Source organism: Peromyscus leucopus, chromosome 19 (assembly GCF_004664715.2).
Source record: "Peromyscus leucopus breed LL Stock chromosome 19, UCI_PerLeu_2.1, whole genome shotgun sequence".
Taxonomy (NCBI): domain Eukaryota; kingdom Metazoa; phylum Chordata; class Mammalia; order Rodentia; family Cricetidae; genus Peromyscus; species Peromyscus leucopus.
The window spans coordinates 23,874,496-23,899,037 of NC_051079.1; the positions used below are offsets into that span (position 1 = coordinate 23,874,496).

Below are 24,542 nucleotides of genomic sequence, written 5' to 3' on the forward strand. Positions count from 1 at the left end.
GTCCAGGCTGGCCTCAGGCTGCCAGCTATCCTCTTGCCTCAGTTTCCCAAGTGCTAGGATTACTGGTATGAGCCACCATGTTGTTTTTCCCCAGCACGGAGATTGCCAAGGACACTAGCCAAGAGCTGTACAGTTATACTACCAAAATATAGTCCCAGCCCTACACTTTCTCTCAGAGATTAACCTTCACACAAATAAACTTAGTAATGACTTGTTGCTGTTGCTGTTGTTGTTTTAAGCACTCTTAGCCCAGTGTGGCACACACACCGATAATCCAAGCTACTGGGGAAGTTGAAATTAGAGGATCTTGAGCTCTAGGCTAACCTTGTCTCTCTCTCTCTCTCTCTCTCTCTCTCTCTCTCTCTCTCTCTCTCTCTCTCTCTCTCTCACACACACACACACACACACACACACACAATTATTGTACAAGCGTTCTACCGATAGAAATAACAATAACACAGGCAAAGACAGTCCCGGCACAACCCATTCCTGACACACTCTGCTGCCTTTGTCCATGCTCTAATCCCCAAGGAATTACAAGAACTAGATCCTGAAAACCTTAACATTTTCCAAATATTCAAGAAAAGCCAATCCAACAGCCCTATTGCACAATTAGTTCTTTTAAAAACACTAATTATGAATTTAGACTTGGTTACTCACCTCTTCTCAGGTGCAGCAGGCAGCTTCTAAGACCACGTCTCAGCTCTAACAATCTTAGCCCAATGATTAGTTATCATGGTGAAGAAAACACATTTCAAACACAAAGGACACACCAAAGGCCAGAGTTTTCCTTCTGTTTGTTATATACACACGCTTCACAGGTTTATTTTTTAAAAAAGTCTGTACACTTCACAAGACAGTACAAATTGGCTACAATCCGCTAGCTACACATTAGGGCATTAACACAACCCATGATTTTTGCCCTAAAACGGGCAACTGTGCTACTCCAACTCTCTGAAAAGAGATTTTTCTCAACTCATGGCATCTGGCCCAGGCACCTTCTCTTCTGGGCCCATACTGCTTCTCAGCCGTTTGACTAAGATCAAGTGTGGACCTGAGCCCACAAGCCCCACGCTAGATCTTGTTTATTCCTAGTTCAGGTTCAGCTCAAAGAGGGACTCTGAGGCTTCACTTCTTCATCTTCATATCTGCTTCAATGGCACAGCGGCGTCCCCTGGTTCCCCCATCCTAGACAACACCGAAGGGAGGAAGGAAGGAAGGAAGGCACATGAGTGAGCTGGTAACACACTAAGAGACGACATACAACAGGAACGCTGGGAATCTGACTTCTGGGGGAGAATCTACAGAGACTACCACAGGGATGAAGTGGAAAGGATTTTCTGTTTTCCCACAGAGTAGCTAAAAGAACACCTGATACTGTGAGTGGAACTGTAAGAGAGTACTTTCTCATGTCAATACAAAGGTCTTCAAAATTCACCTGGGGTCCCACAGAATGACTACCAGTCATCCCACCCAGCCCCCAATTGTGTGTAAAGAACAGGTAGTGAAAATGAGAGGTGAGAGAGGCAGAAAGGGCAGCGGGTAGTGAGGTTCTTGGCTAACATACCTGTCCAGTTGCTGGTCCCTATAAGAAAGGCCTTTCCTGCAGACTGACCCTGGCACTAGTTCCCTAGCACCTCCTGACAGATGTTCTCCATGAGATCAGGACAATCAGGCTTCTTTCCATCTGCTGCTCTCTCCCTGCAGCCCAGCTCCTTCCTCTTGTGCAAAACTTTGCTGTCTTCGATAGATAAAAGATCCTATTAACTGGCCTTGCAATAGCCAGCCACTTGAATGAGGATCGAGAGTCACTGTTGCAGGCCAATAACAAAGAATAGCGATCACAGTGTTCTGTTTGTGGTACAGGTCTATAGGCAAGATGAACTAGTGAACACTTTTGCTGGGCCGGACCATTTCTGCATTTCTAATATGCAAGGATTAAAAAATTTTTAGAACATAAGTTGCCAATAGCCAACAGTAAGAATAGAAATAACACCTTGCATTTGTGTAACATTTTAATTTGTTTTAAAGTTAGTTTCATAACTTAGTTTTTATCCTCACAACATCCCTGTGAGGTAGGCTAGACAGGTATCTCAATCTCATTCTTTCTTCTTCCTTTTTGAAAAAGACTTATTTTCATTTAGTGTGTATGAATGTTTTGCCTGCATGTATATTCGTGCACCACAAGTGTGCAGTGCCTGTGGAGGCCAGAAAAGGGCTTTGGATTCCTTGAAACTGGAATTAGAGGAGGTATGAGCCACCATGTGGTTGCTGGACACTCAACCCAGATCCTCTCCACAAACAGGCAGAGTTCTTAACTTCTGAGCACCTCTCTATACTCTTCCCTCCTGCTCTCTTTGGAGACAGGGTCCTAGGCCATAGCCTAGGCACGCCCTGATCCTCCTGCACTCAACTCATTAGTACTTCTACCACAGATGAAAACAACAAGGCCCTCAAAGGCTGTCCAATGATCTTAAGACCATGTGGGTTTTCAGCATGCTTTCCCTTACTTCACTGCTCTACCATGAACAGTGTTAGTCATTTAATTTATGGAGCAAAAAAATAAAAGCCTTTAGGCTAGATCTACTATGTTCACCTGTCACCCCACCAGCTGGTATTGTATCCAGTGGTCACCGCTACCGGGATCTTTAAAACCATTTTTAAGGAATGTGACGTGTGTGCAGGAGCACATATGCCATGGTGCACATGTGGAGTGCAGAGGTCAACTCTGTGGAGTTAGTGCTCTCCTTCCGCTTTCATTGGGGTCTGGGGATCAAATTCAGGTCGCCAGACTTCCACGGCAAGTGCCTTGACCACTGGAATCTCGAGCTTAGTTCTACTGAGGGTCTGTGTGTCAAGTCTCTCAGCTGAGGTAGGAGGAAGCGGAAGGGGTGTGTTAAAAATCTGCCAACACAAGGACACTGCTGAAAGGCCAGCAGCAGCTGCCGCCCTGAGCTATCTTCCACTTGTAACTAAAGAACTGGTAAAAGGTGGAAGTGAGAAATGAGGAGCAGGTGCATCCTAGTCTTTTACCCCAAGAACACTTCCGGTTTCAGTGCAGCCATCTTATAGTCAGTCCCTTCCCAGCGACAGACACCCCGCCCCCCACGCTCCCTGACACACACACATACACACACACACACATGCAAAGAGCCCAGAATGCAGAAGAAAGGAGTTTCTTATTCAATGGATAAACAGAATTTCAAGACATTGCCACAGTCTGCATGTTGGATTTCCCTCTGCCACCCAGGCCCAGCAGGAGCTGAGAATCTTTCTGCCAACATCACCCCGTGCAGCCATTCAATACTTACAAAGAGAGAGAGAAGGAAGGCAGGAGAGCCCATGGGGACACTGTCCTGTTAGAGGACAAACAAATACTGATCAGGTTCCACAGAAACTCTCAGCCACAAGCACCCCAAACCTAAGGACAGAGGCAAAAGCACCACACACACAGCACAAAGACAAAAATGTAAAACTGGAGATCAAGAGGAAAGATCCCACAGCCATCCGCCATAGGACTCCAGAACAGGAGCTAAGTTAAGTCACCAGCCGCTGGGAGCTACTTCCCCCCACCCTGACAGCACTCTCCTAGAGGATTCACAATTCACTCCCGCGCTCAAACTTTCTCTCATGTCAGTCCCGCAGAGTTCTTCATCAGCTAGACAGGAGCAGTCACCACCGTTCTATCTGTTTGCATACCACCGGCTTGCAGAAGGTTGTTAGCACTATCAGAGTAACTTAGGTTCTCTGGGTGTTTTAGACTTCATTTCTGTCTCCTTACCTTCTCTGAAGCATCTTGTTTTCGGGTAGAATCTCTCCCCCGAAGACTTTTAGCACTGATTCCAGACTCAGATGTTTGCATAATCAACTGTGTGGCCAAGAATTGCTGTAGGGAGAAGAAAAAAAAGTTTGGCCACAAAGATCCGATCTAGTAGGAAAGGACCAACATACTTCAGGTTTTGTGACTATAACTTATATAGTATCTTCTATTCACTACTTTTTGGCTTACTAAGAGGCTTAATTCTAACTGTTCCTAAATAACTTAGAAGTGAAAAGTAGCTTTTAAATAAAATAAACCAAAGACCTTTCTTTCAGCAATTCAAGTCACTTGGCATACTTAACAAAGATACACTGGTCCTCCAAGGCCAACATCATAAAGGTGTGTGGGGATACAACTGTAAGACTCAAGCGGACTTCTTGTGGTAATAGGGATCACAAACTCTTGGTGCATGTGCCACAGAATTCTATGTAACTAAAAATAACATTAACCCCTTAAAAACTAACTTTAAAACTTCAGGGATATAGGGCTAGGGATATAGCTTAGCTGGAACAGTGCTTGTCTGCCACACATGAAGCCCTCCCTGGGCTTCATTCCTAACATGAATAAATTGGGTGTGGTGGGGACAGGATGTAGCTCAGTGGTACAGTATCTGTGCAGACCCTGGAAGTACTGGTTTAGATCCCTAGCAACAAGAGCAAAATAGCAGCAGCAACAAAAACCTTCAAAAACTGGATTAATTTGCCCAAGAAAGACAGAATTTCTACCATATTTCTTCCATCAAACCAATAAAACCTATACAACTTCAGTAAGAAAAAAAAATTACTTATCTGTGTTCCTGATGCCTATTACAAACAAAAGTCATCAATATGAATTCTTCCCTTTACTTCATCCCTACTGAAACAAAAATGAGCCTCAATGTACCTGGATCTGTTCCAGGACATCTCTTTGCATCTCTACTGCCATGTGATACACATCATGGTCTGAGCTGTTATACATAACAGCATTCTGAAACATCAGCATGATGTCACGCTGAAACTCGGCTGTGCTGCGGATCAGTCCATTTTCAATGTTTTTCTTAATTGTTGACAAATCCATAGGTCTAAAAAATAAATAAATAAACAAACAGGGCTAATTGGCTGTGGAGGAGGAGGATTCATTTGGATTTCTGAATATAGTATCACTATATAGTCCTGTTCACATATACCTTCAGTATCAGCCACCAAGATTTAAATGCCAACCCATTATCCCAAAGCATGTACTCAATTGCCCCAAAAAGCCAATCTGTATAATAGGCATCAAGAAAAGTAGCGAAAGGTATTAATTCTTTTGGACTATTAATGGTAATTAGCCACTGCAATGGTCAGTTTAACACTAATCCTATTCTTTAACAATCTAGTGTGAGGCAGAGGCAGGGATTACTCACTCTCTGTGACTTTGAGGCTGGCTTGATTTACAGAGTTCCAGGCCAACCAAGGCTATATATAATGAGACCCTGTCTCAAAACAAAACACTTGCCGGGCAGTGGTGGCACACGCCTTTAATCCCAGTACCCCAGAGGCAGAGGCAGGCAGATCTCTGTGAGCTGGAGGCCAGCCTGGTCTACAGAGCAAGATCCAGGACAGGCACCAAAACTACACAGAGAAACCCTGTCTTGAAAAACAAAACAAAACAAAACAAACAAACAAAAAACCCACTCTTGCTTTAAATGTACTACCTAATGCAAAAATTCACTTACGTCTACACCAACTCTAAGTCAGGCCTGTTGGCTGGACCTCGGCTTACCTCTGCACGATGCTATGATAGCCCGGTGCTATGTCATCTGTGACAGGTTGCAGGAACACATTGGCATACCTGTCCAAAAAGAATACATTTGTTATTGACTTATTCTCCTGAAGCAAAAGGAGAGAATTCACTCTATGCAACAGAAGGTATGTAGACCCAACACCAACATACATAATCTCATGGCTTACTCAAATATTTCTTTTTTTTAAAGATTTATTTATTTATTATATATACAGTGTTCTGTGTGCATGTACACCCACAGACCAGAAGAGGGCACCAATCTCATTTCAGATGGTTGGGAGCCACCATGTGGTTGCTGGGAATTGAACTCAGGACCTCTGGAAGAGCAGTCGGTGCTTTTAACCTCTGAGCCATCTCTCCAGCTCCTCAAATATTTCTTAAGCCAACAACGAGGAGCTGGCAATGCCTGCTCACCTGTGATTTGCTGCAGCCCTCCACACAAGCATAATGGCTTTCTTCCATATTTTCTGAGCCTGAATTGCTTCTTGATCTTCACTGCACACAGAGCTGAAATAGACACAGGAGTGCTACTAAGCATAAGGAGAAAAACCAAGTCCTATTTCTCTCCAACTATTTGTTCAAGCCGCGAGAGGGAAAATTACAAGTAAAATTAAGGCTAGGGATGTGGCTCTATGGTAGAATGCTTGCCTAGCAGTCAAAAGTTCAATGCCCCCAAACACCAAAAACCACCCACCCACACCCACACCCACACACTGTGGGGAGTGAGGAGGCATGGCTGTTCACACCTATAATCGGCCTGTAATCCTAGCACTTGGGAGACACAAGCAATAGGATGAGGAGTTCAAGATCACCCTCAGCTATGTAGTATGAACTGAACACCAGCCTGGGGTACATGAGACCATGTCTCAAATGGAAAAAAGAAGGAATCACAGATACTCACAACTGTGAGGAGGCAGGGCTGCTTGGGATAGAGTCTGCCAGTGTGTGTGACTGCAGTGTGGCATTATGGATACTAAAGCCATCATCACTTTCGCTCACAGGGGGTTCATTATCCATCTCAGACAAATAGCCTTCTCCTTGATCCTCTTCCTTAGGCTCTTCTAGGCTAGCTACCTCACTGACTCCGTCTTCTTCCTCCTCCTCACCCGGAGCATCCTTAGATAGAGTGTGCATTAGTCAACAAATGCAAGCAGAGCTACCTAGTAAAGCATTATTGAATGAGATACTGTTTTGGGTTAGATCAGCTCTAGAAACGGCCTCACACTTGTTTTCTTTTTTTTGCTGAGCCCTCTGTCACTTATACTACCCTCTACTTAACTGACTAAGTAAGGTCAAGTAATTTAGAGCCTGGACAAAGAATAAAGCCCAGGACCTTTTTTAAAGGAAGGAAAAATAAAAAAGCTACTTACTTAAGACTAAGCTAAGAGGCGTTCCTTCTTTCCCCTGGCTCTTGAGAGGAACTCTGACCCTGGGTACAAAGTTATCGAGAATCATTTTATTTCATGTCTTTGCTGATGGAGCAAGCTCACCTCACATTACTTTAAATCTGTTCCTACTACTTTAGTGACTCTAAGATAAAACCCAATAATTCTCTTTCAATAGTCTAAATGGTAACCTGACTCCCCACACGTTCTTCCTGGCACCTCTAGTCACTCTCAGTCATTCCGGATGTACTAAACTTCTTTGTGCACTATCCACAGAGAAACTACGTGATCTTCACAACTCTCCTAGGGAAGCACACGCTGCTGCTACAGTACTCCCACTAGGCCAGACTGTCTACTACAGCTTTTACTCATCCAACTCCCTACCAGTTTTACGAAAAAGATAAAGATGAATTTACTAAAATTCATTTACTAGATAGCAGTGTGGGAAAATCTAATCATATGGCAAGAAGAATAAAGAAAAGTCTGAAATACCTTTATCTGGCTTCCAAAAATAGTCCCTGATTCTTCTTTCAATGGGTCTGCAGAGGAGAGAAAGACTCCCTGAAGAGTTGTGCCTTAGCTTCCCCTTCCTGTGACCACGAGCCTTCCCTGAAGCTCTCCTTTCTTTCCATGCTGTCCTGGCCTACTCCTCTACCTGCCCACAACCCACAAACCCTGAGAAGCCAAAGGAAGAGACTTCAAGTTAGAGACAGTTCAAAGTTCCTATCCTCTACTTACCTGACATTTCAAACTTGTGTTGAGTCTCTGCCTCTAAAGGATCTTCAATAGGATTTGAGCCATGTGATGGAGACAACATGCTTTCAGGGGATGCCTGAAGATCAAAAAAGAGTAAGTATCCTAATTACTAAGAAAGAAATTGTTATAGCTCCCACAATATTATTCTCCAACGATTGTAAGACCATAGAAGACATCATCTAGTATTTTAATGATCGCTTGGCAGGATAGGGTGAGTATAATACTAGTTGGCAGCCTGTGGCTTTGGGTGTGTGCAACGTGCCAAGACTCAGGAATTCAAGAGCCTAAGTTGCCTAAGTCATACCCTCCTCCTCTCTTCCCAACCCAGTCATATTAACTACCTCTGTCTTCACAGTTGAAAGTGGCATCTCATCGCCTTTCCCACCGGGACCATCTGTTTCACCAATCTCTCCAGCTGCAGAACTTCTAGGCTCTTCATCTAAGTCTTGACTCCTGAGTTCTGGTGGCTCCATACTTGAGACTGGACCGACTCCAGCTACTATCTCCGCCCCTGACATGCCTGGCTCTGGCTCTGCAGGTTCCACCTTAATCTCCACACCTGACTCCCTGATGTCTACCAGTTCATGGATTCCTTTGTTTTCGGGTTCCTCAAAGTCGAGCCTCTCTTGTTTGACTGTCATCTCTGGTGCTGGAAGAGGTACTGGCTTGTCCCGCTCCTGCTGGATAGGGTGCTCCCAGGGGCCAGGTAGGGACTGAGGGTCATCGTTTTCTTCACAGAATGACAGTGCTGCTTCTACAGCTGCCACATCCAGCACTTCAGGGTGATCATCAACCTGTCCCCCAAGACACAAACTGTTGAGAACACAGAAAGAGCCCCCGAGTCCCTCAGCGCACCAGGACAGAATCAGATGCTAAGTCTAAAGCAGCTCTCTCCACCTTGACCGAAGTTTGGCAGAAACAACACTTGTGCTGAGCAAACAAGTGGGGCGGCAGGGACAATTAGCAGTACATCAGACTACCAAGATGGAAATGGGCAAAAGAATGAGTCACCATTCTTACTAAGAAAATCAAGAAAGGAAGAAGAGGGTGGTCTGTGTAGTTCTACACAGGGAGACTTTTCAGGATTTTGCTAAGTAGTTACCTTGTCTTCAATGATGGCAATAATATCTCCAACTGTTTCAAAGTCCAACTCTTCACCTGTGTAAGACACAGCAATATCCATCTTCTCCGCCAAATCTAAATCTTCCTTCCCATCTATGCTTGGAGCCTTTGATCCACCAGGCGCCTCTGCTACTCCTGACCGGAAACACTCTTCTTTGATAGAATTAATGATCATGGAGATTTCACTGCTATCCATGGAAACAGTCACAGTATGTGGATCCCCCACAGCTTCCAGGGGAACACAGCTCTCGGGCTGACTCACTGATTAACAACAGGAAGAAAAAAAGCAACTCAGAAGCTTATCCACTATTAAATGACCACCCAGAGATCACACCCGGAGCTGTAGACACTTATGGTCAGACACACGTAAGGTCAAAAACTCACTTCTGCCCATGTTTTCTTCTCCCTCATTTTTTTTTACAAAGGAAGATGAGAATACAGTCTCAAGCCTGCTTATGTGTCTACACTTAACCTTCCCCACCCAACTCATAAAATACACACCCACTTCTATCCTTGTTTTTCTAAGGATAAAGATGACTGGCGTCTATGGAGAACAGCAGAGAAGCATCTATGTGGGAGGTGAGCTCTTGGTCACCCTGCTCTGACTGAAGTTGGGTGTTGTGGCTGCTCAGGGCACAGGTCAGGGACGAACCTGGAGCTACACTGTCAGGAGTGGAGACAGCCGGAGCAGAGGATGGTGCTGGCAGCGCAGGCATCATGACAATGGTAGCCTGGGACACAGACTCTCCAGGGGGAGGCCCGAGTTTAACTGGAGGCTCACTGGCAACAGCAGTGAAGGAGGGAAGAGGAGTGCTGAACTGTGTAGGGCCAGCTTCTAAAAGCCGGGAAAGAGTGGGAGCACCTGACAGACAGAGGGACACAAAATGAGGAAAGAAAGCACGTGAACAAGAAGCAATAGCCATTCTAGGACTCACAGTTTCAAAGGATGAAAGTAACTCCTGGTTGAATAAACTCATAACCACACCCTACCTTCTTTAACCTCACTTTTCTCCAAGCTAGGAATGAACCCAAGTGCCAGACTATACACTGTATACATTAAAAATGGGGAGTCATTTTCTCGGAGGAAAAATGAGCAGTCACCAACAATAAAATAAAATGACTGGTATGACAGGCAAGAGGCTGAGGAAGAAAAGAGAGTTCCAGGGCTACAAAGCAAAAATCCCAGGACAGCCTGAGCTGTCTTGAAAACAAAAAAAAAGGAAGAAAAAGAAAATGGAGAAGAAACCTTGCCACTTCTGTTGAAGTTTGGCACACTGTATACCACCCAAACTCAACTTTAATCAAATGCCAGTTGTTTTCTTTTAGGGGTGTTTATTTTGGGTCTTTGAGACAGGGTTTCTCTGTGTAGCTTTGGCTGTCCTGGAACTTGCTCTGTAGACCAGGCTGGCCTCGAACTCACAGAGATCCACCTGCCTCTGCCTCCCAAGTGCTGGGATTAAAGGTATACGCCACCATACTCTGCCCAATCTCTAATGTTTATATGGTACTAGTATTCTTGCTTCATATTTTCTGTTATTTAATCCTTAACACATCCCTGAAGTATATATGTCACCATTATAAAACAGGAAACCAAGTCTCAATAGTTAAGCTGCCTGTCTAATGTCACAAAACCAACAGTATGGTGGATCTGAGATTCAAACCAGGTCTCTAGTTCCCAATCCCTTTCCCCTACTTTATAATCTCCAAGGTCTCTAACTTTTCACAATGTTGCAAAAACTAATATTTGCCACCATTAATAAAATAGAAAACTAAGTTTCAATAGTTGTCTATTCAAGGTCACAAAATCAATAGTATGAGCGACGTGAGATTCAAGCCCAGATCTCTGGTTCTATATCTCTTTATTTCACCTCAGGGATCTCAGGAATCTTTACATTTTGCAAGGCACAGAGAAATAGCTTCATTATTAACTTTACTGTTCCTTTTTATTATCACCTATACTGAAGTCAATTAGAGCTATCAATATTTTATTTTGGAACAGATCAATATCTCAAACACTATGTTGTTTAATACAAAAACTAGCTCCAAAGCAAAGTCTAACAACTGTAATTGGGCCTTAACTATATGGTAACTATTCTCTCTATGATGGCCATGAAAAGCATGCGCAGTAGCTTACCTGAGGCAGCAGGGGAGGCTGCAACAGTACTGGTTGTTGGCTGCATCTCCCCACCATGTATCATGGGAAGAACCCCGCCTACCTCCAGGAGCACACCTGTGCTGTTCAGATGGCCAGAAGCCACAGACATCTCACTCTCATTGACCTACCAGGGAAGAACAGAGGTGAAGGCTATACTCAAGCTCTTCCACTACCACTTCCCAAAAACAAAAACAAAAATGCGCTCCAGTGCTCAAACAAATTTCTTCAAACCAAAACTCAGTGTCCACAAAAACCATTCAAGATAGAAGGGAAACTCTAAACTATAATGTTCAGAACTTAAGTGACAAGAGTTCTCTGGGGGAAGAAAACCACCAATCATTATCATTCAGATACCTTAGGATCCAAGGACCAACTAAGCGCATTTTTTAGGAGTTAACCTTTAACTAGGACATTGCTGGGTTTTTTTTGTTTGTTTGTTTGTTTTGCTTGTGTTTTTGTTTTTCCCCAGGTCATATTTTAGGGCCCAGGCATTCCCTTCCAAGTACTAAATCACCACAGCTCTCAAACACCCACAGAAGTCTCCATACCAGTCTGGGGCTAGTAGGCAGGAGGCTGCCCTTCTTCAAGAGCTCTGACAGCAGAGGGGAGGGGGGTGGAGTTGCTTTCTGTCCAAGCATCTTTTTCTGGGGTGAATCATCTGTTACTGGGGTCATGGGGGCTTCTAAGGGTGCAGAGCCTGGAGGAAGGGTGTCAGGAATCCCAGGAAACGAGGTGACTGGGGTACTCGGCAAAGTCCCAGGGGTTACCTAAGAGACAACAGAGAACCTTTATCTGACTTCTCAAACTACGGAAGGTTCCCTACTAATCTGGATGGGTTAGTGTGTCTATTATTTTATTAGTTCTGAATGGAAATACCCAGAAACCGTCTATACTTCTTTCTCTTCCACTCACTGTACCCACAACCCAATCAGTCCATCCAACCTCCTTATTTTCAAACTCCTCAAAACACTATTACTACTTTATTTATAAAGAAATGGTCTCTTTCTTAAGCAGAAATTTCAGAAGACTAAATACATTTACAAATAATTCACATAGTCCTTTACCTATCTCTCAAAAAGTAAAATCCTCCATGCTTTTAGGTCCACCTTTACAATCTTTAGCATTCAGATCAAGAGAAGTTGCTTCTAGGCAACAAGTGGTTTCCCATTATCAGCTCTCTGCTGGCTTATTGTTCCTTTGCAAAGCAACATCAATAAATGCCAATAGACTTACCCCAGAGGTAGCCTCTTCCATAGTGGTTGGAGTCAAGTCTCCAAGTGGATAATCACCTCCTGGGGAGGCAGAATCTATAGGTGAGCGGACCATCACAGTGGGCAGCCTTCGAGGAGGTGTTTTGACTGCTTGCCGAGCTAGAACATAAGCAAACAGAGACCAAATCTTCAGGACTAAATAAGTGAAACCAGCCACTAGTATATCCTAAAGTAACATTATGAGTCTAGATTAGAAATTTTATTACTTTCTTTAGCTTAATTTTTCAAACTAATGGCAATTCTCACATTAAACAAAATAACTACTTAACTATTTCAAAGGTCCTTGTTGTAGTAAATGGTTTACATACTTCTCAATGTCTTCTCCAGCAACTTTAGAGTCTGCTTTTAAAAAGAGGAAAAGACCTCACTGGTTCACACCATGTAGTCTATCTTACAGTTACAAACACTGAATTTTCTCCCCCCCACCCCATCTCATCTCCCAAGGCTCACTGAGATGAATTTTTGATCCGACCTTCCTGGATCCACTTCCCAATTTCTGGAATTACAGGCATTCACCACTATATCTGGCTTTCCTTCCCCGCCCCCCCTCTTTTGGAGACAGGGTCTCACAATGTAGCACTAGCTAGCCTGGAACCCACTCTAAGGTGGACTGGCTTGCAGAGATCTGCCTGCCCCAACCTCCCAAATGCTGGATTAAAGATGTACACCACCACAACCAGCTCCATATTTGGCTTTTTTTTATTGGCCTCTGAGTTCTTTTTTTTTTTTGTTTTTTGAGACAGGGTTTCTCTGTGTAGTTTTGTGCCTTTCCTGGAGCTCACTTGGTAGCCCAGGCTGGCCTCGAACTCACAGAGATCCGCCTGCCTCTGCCTCCCGAGTGCTGGGATTAAAGGCGTGCGCCACCACCGCCCGGCTGGCCTCTGAGTTCTAAAACCTTAATTAAGGCCAATGAGATGATTCAGTGAGTAAAAGCTCATGCTACCAAGACTGAGTTCAATTTCTGGGACCCACATAGTGGGAGAAGAGAATGGACTTCCACAACTTGTCCTCTGATTTGTACATACATGGCACTCACCTGTGCCCCCCACCAACAAACCAATAAAAATAAAAAAATAAAAAATTTAAAAAGTAACAACATAAAACCCATACTATGTTCAGCATATCATCAAGCTTATGAGTCCTACAAGTAAACTGGAGATCTAGACTATAAAGAGACCTCATTTTCTAAGTCTTTCTTCTCGGAGACTAATGGGTGATTTATTCTGGTAGAAAAAAGAAAACAGGAACTATTCTTTTCTTTTTAGTTGTTTGTTGGTGCTACCGACTAAGCCTCATCCATGCAAGGTCAGTGTTTTAGGACTGGGCTCCATCCTTTACTCAGATGCCTTGTTTTATGAGGCTTCTGTGCACACGCTAACAGTAAATCTCTACATTTCTCCTGTTTACTGGAGTTTGCTCCATAAATTCAAAAATACTGAAACTTTAGAGAGTGAGGGAAAGTTTTTTTTTTAATTATTTATTTCTTTATTTTATGTACATGTGGTGTGAAGGTGTCAGAGCCTCTGGAAGTAGATTTACAGACAGTTGTGAGTTGTCACATGGGTGCTGGGAATTGAACCCAGGTCATCTAGAAGAACAGTCAGTGCTCTTAACCACTGAGCCATCTCTCCAGCTCCGAGTGAGGGAAAGTTTTAACTGCCCTACAATTTGGGCAGATCAGTCAGGAGCCTAAAACATTTTGCTTATTTGGAGTCTACAACTGGGCAATCATGGGACAAGACAAAACCAGTTATAGGAAACATGAAGGATGAAAGAACTTAACAGGTGTAGGTTTCTGGTAATTTCCAAAGCCAACCAGTACAGTAGAATTCCTTTTGATAAAAGCCTGTTTACTTAATGTCACCTGGAGGTCTAACTTTAGGGGGCATGTATAAGGCCCTCAGGTCAATCCCTAGCAGAGAAAACAAAAAAAGGATGTTTTGGGAGGAAAAAAGAGACATGATAAATTTTGCAAGCACTTTAAACTAGCAGACGATATATTACAGAATAGTGAACAGCTACGTTTCCACAATGGAGCGGTCACCACACTCATCTCACAGGCCAGCCAGCCAACTGTCACCAGTGTACAGCACTGCATGACCCAGGGACAGCAGAGGCACCAGGCGCGGCTTACCCTGGTAGGCAGCATCTGTAGCCTTCCTTTTCACTTCAGCCTCTTCCTCCTCCAATTTCTTTTTCCTAAAGAAGGAACTGAGTTATGTTAGCAGGCTCTAGCTCTTCCCCATGGTTCACACTGCCTTCTTCACAAAAACGCTTTTGGCCAACCGGCACAGAGCCCAGATGGAACCTACATTGCAATGTCATTGCAAAGCTCATCCAGCCTGCTGTCCATGTGTCCGGCTTGAATTAGTTCTGCATCTCTTTTTAGCCGCCTATAAAAAAGAAAGAGACAGACTGCAGTTCTCTTTATGATTTTTTTTTTTAGTTTGTAAGCTTCTTTTTTTTCTTTTTTTCTTTTTCTTTCTTTCTTTTTTTTTTTTTTTTTTGAGACAGGGTCTCCCTCTGTAGCCCAGGCTGGCCTCAAACTTATAGAAATTTTCCTGCCTTGGTCTCCTGAGGTAAGCATTGAGATTACAAGCATAAGCTACCATACTGTTTTTTTTTTTAAAAGATTTATTTATTCATTATGTATACATACAGTGATCTGCCTGCATGTATGTCTGCAGGTCAGAAGAGGGCATCAGATCTAACTACAGATGGTTGTGAGCCACCATGTGGGTGCTGGGAATTGAACTCAGGACCTCTGGAAGAACAGCCAGTGCTCTTAACCTCTGAGCCATCTCTCCAGCCCCCATACTGTTTTTTAAAAACTAACGAGAGAGAGAGAGAGAGAGAGAGAGAGAGAGAGAGAGAGAGAGAGTGTGTGTGTGTGTGTGTGTGTGTGTGTGTGTGTCACAAGTACAGGTGGACACATTCTACGGCACATGAGGTCAAGGGGAAAATGTGGACGACTGGCTCTCTCCTCCACCTTGACTCAAGCAGGTCCCTTTCATCTCTGCCCCTGGGTTGCCTAATCACCATCTACTATAAACTAACACATCCAGAGCTTTTTACATGAGGTCAGGGGCTCAAACCCAGGCTGTCAGGCTTGTACAGTAGGTGCTTTTATCTACTGAACCATCTCCATGACTCTTGTCTTGTTTATAAGCAAAAACCTTGCTAAGTGGTCCAGGCTGGCCTGAACTTGTGGTCTCAAGTGAGCTTTCCATTTCAACCTCCTGAATTCAACACCAAGCCTTAATTATGTTTCTTTTTCTTTTCTTTTTCTTTTTTTTCCCGAGACAAAGTTTCTCTGTGTAGCTCTGGCTGTCCGGAAACTCACTTTGTAGACTAGGCTAGGCTGGGCTCGAACTAACAGAGATCGCCTCCTCTGCCTCCCAAGGACTGGGATTAGAGTCATGCGCCACCGCTGCCTGGCTTAATTAAATTTCCTAAGCTGCTATTTGAAAACTTTTATGGGAGCTGGAGAGATGGCTCAGAGGTTAAGATCACTAGCTGCTCTTCCAGAGGACCTGGGTTCAATTCCCAACACTCACATGACAGTTCACAACTGTCTGTAATTCCAGTTCAAGGGGATCTGGCATCCTCACGCAGACATATATGCAGGTAAAACCACAATGCAGATTAAAAAAAAAAACTTAAAGAAGTCAGTTCTTGATTTCTTTCCGAACTACCCCCTCCCCAAGTCATGTGATAACTACCTGTATCTCTCCTGTGTTTCCTTTATCACCTTCTTTAGTTCCTCAACTCTCTCAGCAGTCAATTTCCGAACAATAACATCTTCAACAGTTTCTACCACTTCTCCTTTTTCACCCCGTTTCCGTCTGTGGAAAATCAAACAACAATAAATCCCAGTTTCAGTAAGAGGACATTTGTATTCTTTGAGCCTTTTTTTTCTACCATTGAACCATAAGTACTATCTGCTATACTTTTCTCACCCAATTAAAATGTATTTCCATAGTGAACACTTTCCTACTAAACAGAGGTGTACCTGGGTTCATACTCACTTTGGAGTCTCAGTAGTCTCTAAGAGCTCTGAATACTGAGAAGCACAATGCTATAGGAAAAAAAATGAAAATGTGATAAGCAAGCTTGGAAAGAAACAAGATTTCCAATTTTCAACAATTAGAATAAGACTAGTGAAGAAAACTATTCAAGATTGTGTGGTTTAGCTGGTCATGGTAGGAGGCAGAAGCAAGGGATCTGAGTTCAAGGCTAGCCTGGTGTACATAGTGAGTTCTAGGACTGCCAAGGATACACAGTAAGATACACACACCACTACTACCACCACTAAATAAAAACCAGAAAAAAGTTTGTAATAATTTTTTGCATACATAAATAACCAGATTAGCAAACAGTGGGAAAAAGAAAAATGGTGTTTTCTTTTGTTTTCAATTTTTCAAATATTTTCCAATATTTTAAATTTTTTTGTTTTGAGACAGGGTTTTTTTGTGTACTTTGGCTATCCTGGAACTCACTCTGTAAGAACAGGCTGAACACAAACTCACAGAGATCCTCCCATCACCCAAGTGCTGGGGTTAAAGGCGTGCACCACCACCAGCCAGCTAAGTTTCTTATTTTTATTAAATTTAAAATTTTATTTTCATTAAACTTAAAATATCTAAATATTTAATTTTAAAAATATTTTTACTTAAAAATTTATTTTTTACTTATATCTTCATATATGAGCCCTCAGAGGCCAAAGAAGGTACTGAATGCCCAGAGCCTGGAGTTACAAGTATTTGTAAGACACCGGATACAGGTGCTGGGAACCAAACCCAAGCCCTCTGTAAGAGTGTTAGGTTCTCTTAACCACTGAACCATCTTTCCATTCCCTTACTTTTTTTTTTTTTTTTTAATGTGTGGTGTGTCTCTGTTCATATGCTCATACACATGTGTGGGTGCATGTAAATGTGTGAGCACATGCATGTGGATACCCAAGATTAACTCTGGGAGTCTTACTCAATCAGTCTTTACCTTATTCTTTGCAGTAGGGTCTCTCAAAGAAACTAGATCTTGTTTCAACTATCTCGAAAGCCAGCTTGCCCCAAGGAATTCTTACTGCCTTTGCCCTCCAAATACTCTAATAACTGGTGGGCTGCCACACCTTCTTGGCATGTAAGGAGATTTAAGTATCAAACTTCAGCCTCTGCTTCTACAGTCAATACTTGAACCACCTCCCCAGCCATGATTTTTTGGTTTTCCTGAGACAGGGTTTTGCTATGTAGCCCTGGCTGGCGTGAAACTCAGCATGTAAACCAGGCTGGTCTCACACATGTTGATATACTCTTGCCTATCTCCCAACTGCTAAAATTACAGGCATGTACCACGACACCCAGCCTCTAACACTGTTAGTTACTGCCTGCTTCATGAAAGGCAGAGCATGATAAATAACAAATTTCATCTTCCAATGAGTGTAAAAAAGCATCTGATTGGTAACTTACTTTTTGAGAAAACCAGTCTGGAGGCCGGCCAGGTTCTGCAAAAGGCTTGATTGCTCTGCTAACCGATACCCTACAGAATAAGAAAAGCCTTATTATATACCAAACAGGAAAAATACGGGTGGCAGAGGTACGCTGAATTCAAAGTTTAGGGTTTATAGATCACATTAGAATAAAAAATTGCCACAGAACTATTTTAGAATACCTTCCCTTTATCATTTACTATTTGCTTTTCAGTGCTGAGAATGAAACAGAGGTTCCCTCACACACATCAGCTAAGTGCTCCAGAGTTAATAGCTCTAGGTCTGGAATACCTGACAATGGAAAATGACACAACTATGTAAAAAGCAATTCAGGGGCTCTTGAAATAGCCCAATGGGTAAAGGCACTTGCTGGCAAGGCTGATGATCTGAACTCCATTCCCCAAATCTACAGAGTAGAAGAAGAAATATCAGCTTTACAATTTGTTCTCTGACCTCCACATCATGCACAGTGGCATTCACACACCTACATACACATACATGCACAATAAATTAAAATGCAATACAAAATCTTTAAATGTATCCAGAGTCTCACGTATGTAGGCAAATACTATATAACCAGCCTATATCCCCAGCCTGGATTAACTCTGTTTTTTTTTAAAGATTTATTTATTTTATGTATATGAGTGCTCTATCAACTTTATGCCAGAAACGGGCATCAGATCCCATTATAGATGGTTGTGAGCCACCATGTAATTGCTGGGAATTGAACTCAGGACCTCTGGAAGAGCAGCTAGTGCTCATAAACACTGAGCCATCTCTCCAGCCCACTTAGATTCTTAAAATCAGCTCTGTGGCCACTCTCCCCTGACCAGTGCCCATATTTGGAATACCTTCCTTTTGACTCTTTGGAGAAGCCCACACCTCTGCTCTCACTTCCCTTCTGAGCCACTTTCTCTCCTAACCCTCATTATGAAACTGTATTTAAATACCTTTATTAACACTTAACCGTTTTTTAAAACCTGCTCTTAAAAGCTCACAACTTTTTTTTTTTTAAAGATTTTTTTAAACTTTATTTTATGTGCATTGGTGTGAAGATGTCAGATCCCCTGGAAATGGAATTACAGACAGTTGTGAGCCGCCATATGGGTGCTGGGAATTGAACCCGGGTCCTCTGGAAGAGCAGCCAGTGCTCTTAACCGATGGGCCATCTCTCCAGCCCCAAAAGCTCACAACTTTTTGTTTGATTTTTGAAGACTGGGTTTCTCTGTGAAATAGCCCTGGCTGTCCTAGAACTTGCTTTGTAGACCAGGCTGGCCTCAAACCCAGAGATCCACTTGCCTCAGAATTTTGAGTGCTGGGATTAAAAGCATACACCAGCCATTTAAACTTTATGAAGTATTTTTCACAGTATACAATGTATGCTTATAATTCTAACAAATAGGAGGAGGCTGAGACAGGAGGGCTATCACAAATTTGAGGCTAGCCTGAGCTACATAATGAGTATCAGACCAGCCAGAACTAAATAACAAGACCCTGTTGTTGCCCCCACCTCACCCTTCCCCCAAAGCAGCTGGGTATTGGTCTACATGGCTGACCAGGCAGCCAGGGCTACAAAGGAAAACCCCATGCCAAAATTAACCAAAGCAAACCTCTCCTATGAGCATCTCCGATCAATCGGGCCCTGTAAATATGCTAAACCTTTCATTATCTTCCTGACAGAGGAAAAACTAAACACTAGACCATACCTGTAATCAAAGTAGCAACATCAACAAAGGCAAGTTATAGTCACTGAATTAAAAGACAGGAGCCAATCTATGTACAACTTTCTGTAATTAAAATATGATCTAGCTGAGCTCAGAGGTAGTGGTGCATTCTTTTAATCCCAGCACTCAAGAAGCAGAGGTAGGCAGATGGATCTCTGTGAGTTTGAGGCCAGCCTGGTCTACAAAGTTCCAAGACAGTCAGGGCTATTGCGCGCGCGCGCCCCGCACCGCGCGCACACACACACACACACACACACACACATCTTGAGGACAAAATCAGATGATCTGGAGCTATATGGAGATTTAGAGGCTAACAATAAAAACAAATCTTTATAACCAACTAAAGACATTTCAGTAAGACTTCCAAAAGCACCAGGCAAGCATATGGTACACATGCATGGAGGCAGGCAAAACACAGATACACACAAAATAATGGTAATAAAAAAATTTAATAGTAAAGGCCAACAAACAAACAAAAAAGCAAAATAAGTATTTTCACAGCCGATTCTCAAGCAAAGCAACAGAAGAAACTAAACTGGTATCATTAGAATTAAAGACTTTTGGCTGAGCCTGGTGACTCACACCTTTAATCCTATTACCAGAGAGGCAGAGGCAGGCACATTTTGGTGAGGTCAAGGCCAGCCTGGTCAATATAGTGAGATCCAGACAGCCAGGGCTATATAGAAAGGTCCTGCCTTGGAAAATTTTTCCCAAAACTTTTGTGTTGTAAACAATACCAATCAAAACAGTGTAAAGACAGTTGGAGACATAGTTCAGCAGTTAAGATCATTGGCTACTCTTCCAGAGGACCTTGGTTCAATCCTCAGCACCTACTTGGGTGGCTCAAAACCATCTGTTACTCCAATTCTGGGAATCTCACATCCTTTTCTAGCATACACATATGTTAGATATATACAAACAGGCAAAACTCATACACATGAAAAATAAATGATTACAAATTGTTTCTTATAAAAGTGTAAAGACAATATGCGAAGTAGGAGAAATAGTTGCAAACTGTCAAAGGATTAGCCTCCAGATTAGAGCTATAGAATTATAATGCCGTTGGTGGCACACGCCTTTAATCCCAGCACTTGGGAGGCAGAGCCAGGCGGATCTCTGTGAGTTCGAGGCCAGCCTGGGCTACCAAGTGAGCTCCAGGAAAGGCGCAAAGCTACACAGAGAAACCCTGTCTCGAAAAACCAAAAAAAAAAAAAAAGAATTATAATGCAATTACAGAAAGAAATCAACTAAACAAAAATGGACAAAAAACTGAGCATAAATTTCCCCACAAATATATAATGCCTATATAACCACATGCAAATATACTCATTACTGCACAGTTCATCAGAGAGATACCTATCAAAACCACAATAAGGAACTAGATATGGTGGCTCAAACTTGAAATTCCAGGCTAGAAGGCTGAAAAAGGGAATCACTGAGATCTCTAGGCCAGCCTGGACTACATATACAGAACCTTTCTTTAAAAAAAAAAAAAAATAATGGGTATGGGCGTGACTCCCAGCACTCAAGAGGCAGAGGTAGGAGGATCTCTGTGAGTTCGAGGCCAGCCTGATCTAAAAGAGTTCCAGGACAGTCAGCCAGGGCTTTACAGAGAAACCTTGTCTAAAGGAAAAAAAAAAAAAAAAAAGTGGAATGTGTTGGCTCAGTTCATTTACAGCTCATACTGGTAAAGACACTTGTTACCAAACCTGATGATCTGAGTTTGATCCCCAGAATCCACAAGGTGGAATAAAAGAAACAAATCCTGCAAGCTATCTTCTGATCTCCACACCTATATACACATGCAGCCATACAAACACACAAATAAATATAAAAAATCCATAATGAGATATGGCTTTATATTTACTAGTATGGTTACAAGGACAGGAAATATTGTGAAGCAGATAAAAACTGAAGGTGATGGGGATACAGCTCAGCCGGTAGAGCGCTGGCCTAGCATTCATGAGCCCTTGGTTTGATCGTACACAAAAGCTGGGCCTCATAGTATATGCCTGTAATCAGCACTGGGGGGTGGGGTTGGGGTGAGCAGAGGCAGGATCAGGCCACATAGGGAGGCACCTGAAGTTAGCTTAGCTTAAAAAATTAATAATAAGGCTTGAATAAGGTTGTGATGACACGAGCCAGTAGACTATGCTGGAGAAGGAGCAGAAGGCCCGGGCTATACTTTTTTACTGGGCATGGAGCACATTCCTTTAATCCCAGCACTCAGAAGCCAGAGGTAAGAGGATCTCTGAATTTGAGGCTAGCCTGGTCTATAGAGTGTGACTCTAGTTTGATGGCCGAAGGTGAAGACGGCAGACAGCATGCACAAGGCCCCGAGTTCCATCCCCAACACCTCTATTCTCCAAAATTTGTGGCGGTGATGAAGAGATGGCTCTTAGCACCCCAATTCTGTTGTAGGAACCTATGTCAGATGTCTCACAACTGCCCGGAACTCTACCACTCCAGGGGATCTGACGTCCTCTTCTGTCCATCTCTCAAGGGATCCTACGCTCGTGTGCCCATATCCCCACTCCAATACACACATAAACCTCCATAATTTTTAAAATAATATATTAAAGAAAATGATTTGGCAGTTCCTCAAAAAGTTAGACCTGGAGTTACCATATGACCCAGAGACTCTACTACTTGGGTGGAAACTCAGGAGAACTGAAGACACCATCCACAAAGAACTTATTCACATCTATCCCAAGGTGGAAACCCAGTATCAGGAAATGAATATGCAGCTGCCTGTCCATAGCCAAGGGATGTGCATTCTTGGAATTACTCAGCCTACACTGGACATTATAGTCACTTCTAAAAACAAATAAAAAAATGTGTCTGTACTGAACATGTACAGACTTTATTCCCTAAATCAATGGCTCTCAAGCTTCCTAATGCTGAGACCCTTTAAAACAGTTCCTCTCAGGCTGTGGTGACTACTACAATGTTGCTACTGTTATGAACCATTATGTAAATATTTTTAGAAATAGAAGTTTGCCAATGGTCATAACCTACTGGTTAAGAACCTCTGCCCTAAACCATTAACATACAATTTCACTGTATTAGAGATAAATTGGAGTCTTCAAAAGGATATGTGTTGGTGACATGCAAATATGAGGCATCTTATGTAAAGGAATTGAGCCATCACCATTTTTATACCCTCAAATGTCCTGGAACCAATTCTCCATGGATATGGAAAGGATGATTCATACTATTATCTGGCCAATACTAGAAGAGAAGTATTAATATACATTACATGTGAATAAACATTGAAAGTGCTATGTTAACTGACTAAGATAAAATTAAAAGTTCTAAAATTAGATTGCAGGGATTGCTGCACAACTTTGTGGAAATAGAAAAAAAAACTGTCAAAGTTTTCGCTTTCAGGGGGCTTATTTGATGCTATGTGATTTGTACTTTGGTAAAGCTTACTACTATATAAAGCTAGCTTGATGGTCCACGCCTTTAATTCCAGCACTGGAAAAGCAGAGGCAGGCAATCTCTGAGTTCAGGCCAACCTGGTCTACAGTGTGAGTTCTAAGATAGCCAGGGCAACACAAAGAAACCCTGTCTCTAAAACAAAAAACAAAAAACAAAAAAAAAAAAGAAAGAAAGAAAGAAAAATAGTCATACAGCCCAAGAAATCAGACATCTTAGATTCCTTACCAGTTCTGATCTCCACTCCTCATAACAGAAGATGCTAAACACAACTTCTCTCGGATGGACCATGGCTCTGTTGGGCCGGTACTCAGCAGCTTGTGCTCTGGGAATAAAGAAGGCTTAGAAACGATCACCGAGCTAGTTCTAAGTCCCAGAACAGCTAAAAGTCTGATATAAAATAGTATCCCAGGCTGAGTGTGGAGTATTAACCCTGGTTCTCAGGAAACAGAAGCGAGCAGACTTCTGTGAGTGTGAGGCTTGCCTGGTCTGCATAGCGAGTTTCAGACCAGCCAGGGTCAGTCACACAGTAAAATCCTACCTCAAAACAAATAAATCCCAATCTTGTTCGAACAATGTGAACTACTACCATTAATTATTTATTATCACCACATCTTGATTTTTCACCATTCCAACGAAATCTCACTACTAGCCAGCACAACTGTTTTCTGAATACTCATTTATAGAACACTTTATTTGTTCAAATGCCATGGCTTTAAGTTCCGCTCTCAAACGTTGGCAGTATTACGTTAAAAAAAAAAAAAAAAAAAAAAAAAGTTCTTCCTAACGACCCAGTTTTATAACTTTATTCCAATTTGAACGCAAGCTTATTTCCCAGGATTCCCAGCGGTCACCGGCTCCCACTGCCCACCTCCTCCTTTGCATAAAGTTGTTTACATCGCAGCCCCCCCCCCCCAACTGTCGGGTACCAGACAGATCGTCGGTGAAACGGAAAGAATGGCCGAGAGTCAGGGAACGCGTTTCCCCCAGTGGCAGGAAACGCCCACCGTTAACAGAGCTCGTTCCGACTGCTCGCCACAGCCTGGTTCGAAAAACGACTGAGCCGCGGGCCACTCGCTGCTGCCTTTGTTTACCCGAGGTGTTTGCGCCCGGCACACAAAGGCGGCCACGGCTGCGTCTCTGCAGCCTCGGTTCCACCCCTCCCCTGGCCAAACCCCAGGCAGCCGCCCTGAGAGCCCCCCACGGAGGGCGGCGGTCTGGAGACCTGGCGCTCTCTGACAACCCGGTCCTCGCACTGCGACCGTGCACGACGGGAACGGGATGCCCAGCCTCGACTCTGCGCGGGCCTGGAACGCAAAAGCGGCTCCGATACTCACTGCCGGTCCCGGTCGCCATGTTGGCCTCGACGTCTTCAACGCAAGCGAAGGGTGCGGGGAACTCTGGGAAATACGGTACCAGCGTCTGTTCGCGGTGCCTCCTGGGTAATGGGGGTGGGTCCGCCTTAGGGAATTTATTTATTTTTTTAACTAACAAAGGACAAGGGATAGCCGCCGAAGCCTCAGGGAAGAAACGTCTAGATCTGGAGAGAAAGAGTTAAGTGAGACGAAGCCCACAGCCAACCGCTAAGGAAGTCCTGACAGTTGGTAACCCGGACCCAC

At 43.2% G+C, this 24,542-nt stretch overlaps 1 protein-coding gene across 9 annotated transcripts; it reads right to left on the reverse strand.

The window, feature by feature from the left end:
* Positions 1-785: 785 nt before the first annotated feature.
* On the reverse strand, positions 786-24,385 carry LOC114705118 (bromodomain-containing protein 8). 9 transcript variants are annotated; one of them, XM_037197057.1, is made up of 22 exons: positions 24,261-24,385; positions 23,152-23,248; positions 17,739-17,808; positions 16,302-16,351; positions 15,996-16,118; positions 14,586-14,666; positions 14,408-14,472; positions 12,236-12,372; positions 11,551-11,769; positions 10,982-11,126; positions 9,500-9,709; positions 8,828-9,108; positions 8,067-8,519; positions 7,708-7,801; positions 7,462-7,508; positions 6,486-6,700; positions 5,999-6,091; positions 5,564-5,632; positions 4,703-4,880; positions 3,782-3,886; positions 3,312-3,356; positions 786-1,188 (listed from the first exon to the last, which is right to left on the reverse strand). In XM_037197057.1, exons 1-22 carry the CDS (start codon positions 24,277-24,279, stop codon positions 1,129-1,131), a joined length of 2,856 nt encoding a protein of 951 aa, XP_037052952.1. In that variant the 5' UTR covers positions 24,280-24,385; the 3' UTR covers positions 786-1,128. The 9 variants fall into 9 exon arrangements, with proteins under 9 accessions (XP_037052952.1, XP_037052951.1, XP_037052957.1 ...); XM_037197056.1 differs by having other exon boundaries at positions 14,408-14,484; XM_037197062.1 differs by lacking the exon at positions 11,551-11,769.
* Positions 24,386-24,542: the final 157 nt, after the last annotated feature.

Coding starts and splice junctions, on each gene's coding strand:
- LOC114705118 (XM_037197056.1), bottom strand. Junction 14,485..14,585: donor CTTTGCAATGACATTGCAAT/GTAGGTTCCATC, acceptor AACATAACTCAG/TTCCTTCTTTAGGAAAAAGA. Junction 5,633..5,998: donor AGGGCTGCAGCAAATCACAG/GTGAGCAGGCAT, acceptor CTTTTTGGACAG/GTATGCCAATGTGTTCCTGC.